Raw genomic sequence first — 10,383 nt, forward strand, 5'->3', positions numbered from 1 at the left:
TGATTTTCCTTCAGGAAGGGAAGGTACCGTGAATAGTGAGAATCTGCGAGTAACAGTCAATGACCAGCCTCCAAAGAGAGGTTGGTGCTAAGCAGTAAGAGAGATGAGGCTGTCAGTCCCCTCCACGGCTTTGGCTGGCGCCGCAGGGGCTCGGGAGTCACTCTCACCCACAGCATCCCACTACGACTCTCACAAGGTAAATGCTGAGTTTTGTAACACAGTTCTGCAGGGTTGTGCCACGCTGCAGACAGGGCCTTTGCACAGTGTCCTCTAAGCCAGTGTTAATCACGCACCACCAGATCTCAGTATGGTTTTCAGTTCAGAACGTAATTCTTTGATCACAGTCTCTGCTACAAGGTGACATCTGAAAGGCAGTGAAGTGTGGAGGACTTCTCTGTGGACATTACGTCTGCATACTCACTCAAAGTGACTTTCCTCTCTCCCTGGTATTTGTCACTTCAGATTTTTATGCAAGGGAAGGAGCTAAAGAAGTTTAGGCTCAATTCGAGCCCCTGCACTGAGCTCACAGCGTTTCACAGCTGTGTGATTCAGGAAGGTGACATGCTGGCTGAGTACAGGCACTTCTGGGACCTGGGACATAGAGCAGCTGAACCACTCAGGGCAAAGTCACCCCCAATCAAACCCACCTCAGCTGTGTTGACACCTCACTATCAGTGTTGTACCAAAGAGCTTGTATGTCACACACATCTTTGGAAAGAGCCATGGGAATCTCAGGGAGAGGGAACTGCAGGATCAGTTGCTCTTTTTCTTGTGTAAAGCATGGTGAAAAGGCTTGGATACTGAGCTGGGAGCTCGTGGACTAGAGAAATTACAAACTGGAACATTTCCAGGGGTTTAGAACATTCAGGTTTAGAAGAGCACTGTAAGAATTTTTCAGTTTCTCAGCCAGAACAGGGAGAGGGGCTGTGCACACCCTTCACTTCCCCTGCAGCACAGTTCACCCTCTTGAACACCTGCACCCAGCAGGGATATGCTAGAGATCACAGCTCACAGAGTATTGTGGCAGGTGCTTGAGTTCAAACTCCTTCAGTGCAAAGGAATCTTAAATGTTAAGGGAGTGAGGAAAAGGAGCAGGAAAGTGGCTCTGCACAGGTAATAGCTGGAGAAGCCTTTGTGCTTCAAAGTGCTCCCATGCCCATACTCTTGAGATATCATTGAGAAGAGTGTTAACCTCAGCAGTTTGCAGCAACATTAGCAGTGTGGGTTCACTTTGCTCCTTTATTCATGGTTCAGTTGATCCATTAGTCCTATCTGAACTTCAAAGATACTTTCATGTGCCTCCTGGAAATGTTCCTTCCTTAAGTTTTTCTCCAGTTTGCTGACTGCACTGCACAGCCCACATAACCAAAGAGGTATTTTTATCTGGTTGTGCTAAAGGCCATTTGATTGATTATTCCTGGCTCCAGGCTAGTGCTTCTAGCACTGTATTTTTATTTGACTCTATCACCTCAAAGATCATTTTTCTTGTCCTTATTTTCTCTGTCAGCATTTTAGAAGCATGGGGTGAAAAAAATGCAGAAAAAATGCATTAAGTTTTGCAGTTTATTTCTTAATAATTTAGAAAAAGTCTTCAGGATTTCTGTTTTATAAACATTCCTCCTATTTTGTGTGTTACAGCTTCATTTTATTCCAGAAATCACAGGTTCTCACTTATTTCCAAATAGCCCTGGCAAGATTTGAGGAAGTTGAATCAATCACGTTCGATTAAGCTGACACATTAAGCTGACAGTGGAGGTGTAATCCCTCTCCCTTTTCAGGGTGAAAGGGGAGTAGACACTCAACAGACCTTGTACCAAGGCAAGCAAAACTCTTGCACAACCTGTTGGGTTTTGGCAGGCAGCTCCCACGACTTTCAGTCTAGGAACTGGAACCAGACAAGATCCAATGACACAAAGGAACAAAATACAGAGGGGTAGCAAAAGGCAAAGTACAAGGATGAGCAGCCTTATCTCCATGATTTAGGAGCAAAGAACAAGGCAGATATATCTGTTGCCATCCAAGGAGTTACTCTAGAGAGGTGCTTTGTCCTGTGGGAATGGAAGGGCTCACAATGGCACTGGTCACTGCATACACACCAGGCAGAAACTGTGGGAAAAACAATTTTAAATCCCTTCCTGTCATCATGACCAGGCTGGAATGAGGCAAGTGTACTTATCCTTTGTGAAACAGCAGTGCAGGAGCACCAGAGAGCCAGATCTGAACATAGCTCCTGTTTGATTTTGAAGGCAGCTATCCTTGCAGGAGTGCACAATGGGTGACATTTGAGGAACATTGTGCCTCATTGCAACAAGCAGAAAATTGGCTCAAGACTCTTATGTGGAGTTCTTGTGCTACAAGTATCATAAATAAAAGAAGTTTTAAGAAAACACTTTATTTGCCTTGGCTTGTGCAATGGTTTCCATGCAGAGCAGCCCTATCTGCAGATTCTGCAGGGAGTTGTGTGTCACAAAAGGCTCTGCTCTTAAATCCATTTTGAGATCTGTCAGGATTACCACCCTACAAAATAGACTCTTGGTTTTGATTGCTTCTCTGCTCTGCTTATACTTGAACAGAAAGTGTGGGAAATATTTATGATGCTGGTAGAAGTTTGCTCTCTCCAAGAGAGAGAAAAGTTGAAAGTCAGGGCAAGTACAAAGATGCCAACAGCAGAGTGCAGCGAGGCTGGGCAGCCTTGGTAAAGCAGCAAAGGCACCTCTTTAATTGCAGGGGTACAGAGCAGCCCAGCTGGTGAGTGTGGTAAAGCTGCAGCTGGAGGGAAGGAAGTGGTTGGTGGTATAACAGAAACAGTTCTTGAAGCTCAGCACTGGCAACTGCACAGGACAGCATCGTCAGGGATTGCTGCTCAGGCACCAGGCATGCAAGAACTCTTAGGGCCAGAAGAGAGCTGCAGTCAATGGCTTTGCTCACTGGCATGCAACAGGCCCTTCTCAACAGATTTACCAAGAAAAAAAACAGGTTAGAAGGCAAATATCCCTGTGTGCGTCAGCATGGAAAGGGAGAAAGTTTGAGGGCAAATGTGTCTTTTCACCACTGACATTGAGGATTTCCTGTAGGTTGGAAGGATGGAAAGCAAAGGCAGCAGCCTGCTTGGCTCCTATAGCTCAGCCTGCAGGCATGTGCATTGCAGACTATGGTTTGTGGCCTTTTGAACTAAAGGGCAGGTTTACTCAGAAAACAAACAGAAAAGCCAGCTGGCTCATTCCCCAAAAGCAGTAGATCCAACTGAAAGAATGTGTGAGACTTTGAGCAGCTACACTCACCATTTCTGGGCACTGTAATGACTTGACTTGCATTCAGACAATTGACATCTCACACCCAGCATACTCTGCAGACTTCCCAATGGATGGTGCAACCAGCAGCAGAGACAGACTTCTAGGTACAAACACAGCTTAACAAGGTGGGGAGGAAAACAATTCTGCAAACTGGAACCCTCCTCATGGAGGCTTGTGCCTGGAAATGGGAGGTCACAGGAACAAGAGAACAGGAAAGCAGGAGTGGCACAAACGGACACAGGCAGGAGGTTATGAAGGGTGCTGCACAGGTGTGGATGATGACTTGATGTCAACTTCCTTCCAAATCCTGATTACAAATCCAAACAGAGCTACACCTGCCAAATGCAGCCATTGGCTTTAAGGAGGATCTGACTGAAGAGCAGTGGAGCATTAACTATGTGTGGGACATTCCTCAGCTCATGCACAGAGCTCTCTGCTCAGCCAGGGCTGGCCAGCACAGCTCCCTCTGCTACCAGTGCCAGCCCAGCCACCTCAGCACTCAGTGCTGACAGCCTGGCCCGAACAGTTCCTCTCTTGCTGACAAACCACTCTGGGAGAGGGAATCGTGGGGTTGGCAACAGCTTGACCAAGAAAAGCAGCCTTTTTTCCACTGTGCAGGGTGGTTTTTGTAGAGTGCAGTGTGAGTCTCTGGGCAAGGAGCTTTATTGACTCTGTCCTTGCCAGAAGCTGGAGGCATCCCTTGGGTACCAGCACAGCTGCCTGCTCCTGGGCACTGTGTCCCTTTGCTCTCACAGGCAACTCAGCAGCATCTGACCCTTTGCTCTCAGCAGCATCTAGTGGCAAGGTGATCCAAGGGCCCTGGTAGGGTTCCCACCGAGGGCTGGGTCCTGACCCGTCTCTTTCTTAAAGAGCAAAAATCTTCCAGCAGACTGTTTTCACTTGGCAAAGTGAAATGGTGAAATGCTACAATGATTTTTCCTTTTTTCAGACACACCTGTTCTTCCATACCCTCAGGAAACCCTTGATCAGACCTGGAAAACTCAGAACAGAGATGGAAGGGCAGTTCTGACTGGCCCTGTTCCCACACAGACTGATTTACCTCAGCCATGGAACAGATCCAGCGGTGCTGGAGCATGAAAGAAAAGCCTACAGGGCTACAGTTCCCATGCTGCAGTGGACAAGAGGGAAAAGCAGCCCAGGGCAGTCTAAGATGTATTTTTCTTCCCTTCTAAGTTGTGGAAAGGCTGTGAATGAAAGGAAGCACATTTTGTGGAATGGTGTTTCTGTATGATTTTTAGAAGAAATGCTGAAAGACTACAATAAGCCTTCAGAAAATAATCCATTTTATTAGAGCATAACCCTCTAATTCTGGCTTTCTTAGAGCATAAGCCTCTAATTCTGCTTTAGGAGCAGCTGCTTGAAACTCTCAATCAACTCAGGTGCAAACTGATCAGCAGTCAAGTTCTTAATGTTCATGATCTCTTGGTGGGCTTCCTGGAAGAGCTCCTTCCCCACAGCTTCTTCCACCCGCCTGCGCCACTCCTTTAACTTGGGCCTCTCCTCAAACAGGTCATAACCAGCACACACAGGCTGCAGAGACAGAGCACCCAGAGTGAGGCCAACAAGGCATTTGCCAGGGATGGGACCAAATGAAAGATGAATATGCTTTTGGCTCAAGGCAGCAGACAGTCGTGACGTTAGGTGGAGCACATCTCTGGCTCTTAGGAGGCGAGTGGTGACATCCTCAGCAGCTGCTGTCCCTTGGGATGTGCAGCAAAGAGCTCTGCCATGGCTAACCCCAGAACTGTCTAACACAGAACACCGAAGTCCATGCACTCCAACACAGCTTTTTCAAATATCTGTACTTCCCTGGTGAATTCTGTCCATATTTCTATAGAAGGAACTGTTTCATCAAAGTAGGTTTTCCCCAGCAAAATTAATTGTGGTTAAGGTCAAAAAGGAAGAAGATTTAACCCCAGGGAAGATCTGCCATTACAGAGGTGGGGGTGCAGCAGCCCCCCCTTGGTTTGGCCTGCCCACAGCCCAACTCATATCCAGCAGTGCTGGGGTTGATGCTCACCTGCATGAGCTCCACCAATGCTACAAGGTCTGCCAGGGAGACCTCGCTGCCTGCGATAAAGGGCTTGTCCTGCAAGAACTTTTCCTCAAACTGCTTCAGGGCAACGTTCAGCTCCTCGGTAACAAACTCCAGTTTCTCTGGAGGAAGTGGCTGGCCTGTGAGGAGAGGCAGCATTACCTGGCAGGGAGAAGAAACAAGTTGTTTTTTACGTGTTTCCTTCCAAATCTAGTCATCACTGCCACCTTCTGAGGATCCCTCACCAGCCATGCACAACAACAACCAGAACTGCTCATCAACCTTGCCAGGTTAACAATAATGTCAGTCATTACTTCCTGCCTCTCCTTGTCTGCTGCCTAGAAGTCTGAAAATTAAACCACAAGAGTCTCCTCTCAAGGGAAGACTGTATCATCTGCCAGCACCTGTGTTTTGTTTTCCAGAGGGAGACAGTTTCTTTCTGTGGAGCCAGGCAGCCAGCACTGAGCTGTGTCTGGGGAGAGCTGCTCACCCAGGATGCATTAGCTCTGGACCTCTGGCTGCAGCATGAAGGATCCAGGCCACTTCAGTTAGGCACTTCAGCAGTCAAGTCAGTTTTGTTCCTGCCTCTCACTTCGCTTGTACATTTGCTGAGAAAGGCCCTGCACAAAGGCAGGCCATTTCACTCACAGTTCTTAGCACTTCATTTTTGATACATAACGGTTTTACCTTGGTTAAGAACAACTTGCTCCCCTTCAAACGGATGTTGGTGTGCTGCCAGGACAGGTACTCATCAACCCTAGCCCGTTTTTGCAGGTCAGATGGGTACCAGTGATCAGCAGTCTTGAATTTCTGGACCAGGTACAGAAGGATTGCAATGCTGCCCAGAGAGCAAGACAGATGTGATGATCATCTGGGATTAAAGGACCTCATCCTTTCTTTTCCCCCCAAATTTTGCACTGCTGGACAAGCAGCCACACAAACCTGATGTGAGTCAGGTAGAAGTGCAGCAGGGTACAGCACAGGAGAGAGTTTGTGCTGCTGCTTGGGGAGTGCAATCTCTGATATGAGGTAATTGCCCAGCAAGACAGGTGTGGTCTGCTGGTACAGTTTTGAGAAATAGAAGCTGCAGAATGAGTATATACCAAATCTGAGCTTCACGTTGCCTGGCCATCCAGCAGCAGGTGCTTTATGTCAGATTTCCTGCACTGACCTACAGCCTCCAGCTGCAGACAGAAAGCAGGACAGCTATTGAAGCTCAGAAACACTGCTTACAAAGTAGCTCCAAGCAGCAGCTTTATCTACTGTTAATGCTGTTCAAGTTGCTTACATAAGATAGCTTCTCTTGAAACACAGGTTTGTTAGGTACAAGTGGAACACAGGATAGGAAGGAGATAAAAACCTGCCTGGACTGGAGTCCCAGCAGTACACTGGCAGAATGCAAGCACTGGGATAAACAATACTGCAGTAGGGCATTGAGCTTATTTGAGCCTCACCTCTCTGCTAAGGTGAAAGAACCATCCCTAAGTGCAGGCACCTTCATCAGGATGTTCACCTTCCGGAACTCCTCTGTCTTGTGCTGCCCTGAGGAGGGAAATGAGAAGTTTTACTTGGCAGGGACACTTGGCACCTCTTTGCAAACACCTGAGGAGTTTGTGGGGACCGTGTGGGTTCAGTTCTTGTTTTCGATTGTACAGATCAAGTCTTGTATTAAGTTGATAACCAATGAATAAGTGCAGGGTGAGTAGGGGGCTAGCCCTGTGGTATCAGCTTACTTGTTTATTGCCTGCATACCAGACCCACCTCTTGACCAAGGGCAGGATGGTTAGGAGTCCTTTCATACCAAAAACACCTGACAGCTTGGGGCTCCATCCACTCCAAGTTTGTGCCTGTACAAACCCAGAGGGAATACCAAGCACCTTGGAAGAAAGGGATCTCACTATCTCTTTCCTCCAAGGAAGGGCAGACTGTGAGAAAGCAGATACCTTTCTCTGGAAGACAATGTAATTTATAGTTAAGTACTCTTTCTAAAGTCCACAGATGAAAATTCATTCCTGTGGTTCCATGCAAAGCCATGGGTACTTCATTACAGATATTTCAGTTATCTCCTGTGCATCTTGCATCTCTTTTGTAAGAGCAAATATGGATTTGCCGTTGCTTTTAAGCTATCTTGTAGCTCCTCCCCAAAAGGTATGCAGGAGAAGGATGCTTTGTTCATCTGAGGTCTCCGTGTACTCCATTCTGTCAGAAACTAGACCTAGAAGCCTTGTTTTATGGGACTTGTTTGTGACATCCCTTTCCACCCACTCACTTCAGTCACATGTGGCTGCCTGGGTATTCAAGCCCCTCTAATGTGTAACTAACCTTGAGCCATGTCCTGCTGTGTGAGCTATCTGAGAATCTGTGTGCCAGAGGAGATGCTCTGGAAGCAAATTAGCTATTCTGGTACTTGGCAAACCTGATTTGTGACTATTCCCCTGTCACTTGGCTCACAGTCCATCTCCCCTACCCCTCTCAAAAAGATGAAGTGTGCAGATTCCAGGTCTTCAGGTGTCCTTTGAATGTCATGTGACTCCTATCCATTCTCACTCTTTCTACCCCTTTCATTGACACCTGCCCTACTAGGGCAGAGAGCTTTTCTGGGGCATCACATTTAACCCACCAGCTCAATTCTGAGTATCAGTTCCCTCAGGTTGTCTTATAAACTGTGCAGTGTCAGGTACCTGTGCAATGAGAAAACCTTAGGAGGCAGTGTCAGGTCCCTGTGCAGTGAGGCCTCCCCAGCTGTGGTACCCAGTACAGGTACCTGGAGAGCTTCCCCATGGCATGGGAAGTGCCTGCTCTGCAGGACTGGGATGAGATGCACTCAAATCACCCATCTTAAATTCACAGGCCAAAGGACACAGAGCATTGGGAATCTGTGATTTAATTCCTTTTCCTTCCTCTCACGTCCCCTATCCTTGTATTTCAGTTGTTCCATTTTCTTTGGTGCACTCATTCCTTGCCTGCCAGTCTCCTCTCCTTTGCTCCAATGTCTCACCACAACAGTTAACTTATTGGGAAAGAACACAAGATGAGCCAGGCCCCAGCTACAAAGAATTGCAAAAATCTTTGCTATGAGACAAGTGGGAGGAAAGCCACAGTAAGGTATAACCAACACAGAACTCAGGTGCAGGGAAACACCCAAAGGCTCAACTGCAACACATCTGAGGCTTGCCTCAAGTTGGAACCTCTTTTGTTCCTTTATCAATTGCAGCTCCGGGAGCCTTCTCATCTTTCATTGGTTTTAAGTATTACTTACTGAGGCCTTTTTATGCCCAATGCATTACCTTAATTTCAAGTCCATCAGCTACCTGGAAAGGTTGAAGGATAGATTTTACCAACTTTAATTACAAAGAAAGAAGATACAAATCTTTGGGCCTCCTTTGGTGAAAACACACCTTTGGACAGGCTCCTACTGGTTATCAGTTGGTTTTAACCCAACTAAACCACCTCCCTTCATTTCTCAGTGTCCAGACTACTGGCAGCTGCACTGTCTCGCTCCACAGCCATCACAAGCTGCTCCTCAACTCTCTCAAAATAACCTGACCACAAACCACCTGGCCCAGTGGAACCCCCAGAGGGACAGCCCTACCCCTGCCCTGCCCTACCTACACAAGGGGACAGCTCACCAAACTGGTGCATGACAAGCCTCCCAAGGGGGTGTGAACCCCTGCCAAGAGAAGGGCTGCTCTGCAGCAACTGCAGCTGCTTACCAGAGCACAAACTTTTCTAAGCTGAATTACTGAACAAGAACCACGCGCCTCGGCCATCCTCACCCATACACAAATGTCCCAAGTCTGCAGCTTTTTGTTTCCCTTCTTAATGGGGAACGCCCCAGACCTGGCACATCCTGAGCACTTCTCAGAAAAGTGTCTGTTTTTCAGAGACCCATTTTCTGCTGGGGTGGGGCCGATTGCAAAGATATCACATGTCTTGGCAGAGTCCTGTTTGCTGCAGAGGCACACAGGCACTGAAATCAGTACTTAAAATCCAGGATCGCATTGGAGAATTAGGTATTGTTTTCGTGTAGGCACCGGGAACCCTCTGCAGCAGGAGGGCCAGCCCCCCTCTCTCAGCATCTCGCACTGATGGGGACAGTGAGTAACCCACCCTCCTGCTTCCACCCGCGGGCTGGACTCGACTATCTCCCCCGGCAGTGGTGAAGGGACCCCGAGCGCCGGCGCGGGGAGCAGCGGGACACCCGCCAAGCTGGGGCTGGGACCGCCCAGCCGGGACACAGGGTGCCCCCCGCCGCCCCCGGCCCCACTCACCCTTAGACAGCTGCACCTTCTTGAACTCGAAGGGGATGTTGTTGCTCCGGGCGAAGATGTAGAGTGCCCGGCAGGGCTGCGAGAGCAGGTCCAGGTACAGCTCCAGCCCCATCCTGTCGCTGCTGCTGCTGCCGCCGCCGGCTCCTTCGCCTGGTCCTTTTCAACCCCGTCCCGCCCCAACCGGGGCGGGGCGACAGCGCCCAGGGCTCCCCACCCAGGGGTGGTGCCTAACTCACTGAGCAGGGCTGAGGGCACCCTCCGAGCTAAGTCTCACCTGGGACCTGCCTTTACATACGGTGACATATCGGCTTGTCCCAAAACTTCCCTTAATGATAAAGGAACGACAGCTCAGCTGAGGGGACATGAGAGGCAAAGCCTGGTTTTGTCTGTGGGAGGTCACAGCTTTTGCACAAGAGGGCTTCCCATTCCTATGACTCCAGCACCAGCCCAGACACCACCCATGCTATGGAAAAACATCTGGAGAGTAAGCAATCACAGTATGAGAACACACACTGCTTCACTGCTGTTAAATAACCTTGCTCCTATCTTCACAAGACTCAACCACCATTTCCCAAAACCCATTTCTTCAATATTCCCAGCTTTCAATAATTTATTGCTAATGCTGGTTTGCAAAACAAAAGCCAGTGCTGGAGCCATTCCTGCTGAAGGAAAAGCAATCCTTGGAGAGCAGTTGCAGGCCACAGCTATATGGCAGCTCTAAGTCTTCTGCCAGGGCAGCTAAAAATACCATGGCATGTGTCAA

The 10,383-nt window shown here is 48.4% G+C and overlaps 1 protein-coding gene across 1 annotated transcript; it reads right to left on the reverse strand.

Moving 5' to 3' along the window:
• Window positions 1–4,646: 4,646 nt before the first annotated feature.
• Window positions 4,647–9,882, reverse strand: LOC134050934 (glutathione S-transferase theta-1-like). Its single transcript, XM_062504371.1, has 5 exons — window positions 9,621–9,882; window positions 6,804–6,891; window positions 6,037–6,187; window positions 5,335–5,511; window positions 4,647–4,844 (listed from the first exon to the last, which is right to left on the reverse strand). Exons 1-5 carry the CDS (start codon window positions 9,730–9,732, stop codon window positions 4,647–4,649), a joined length of 726 nt encoding a protein of 241 aa, XP_062360355.1. The 5' UTR covers window positions 9,733–9,882.
• Between the last annotated feature and the right edge of the window lie 501 nt (window positions 9,883–10,383).

This window comes from Cinclus cinclus, chromosome 17 (assembly GCF_963662255.1).
Source record: "Cinclus cinclus chromosome 17, bCinCin1.1, whole genome shotgun sequence".
NCBI classification, from domain to species: Eukaryota; Metazoa; Chordata; class Aves; order Passeriformes; family Cinclidae; genus Cinclus; species Cinclus cinclus.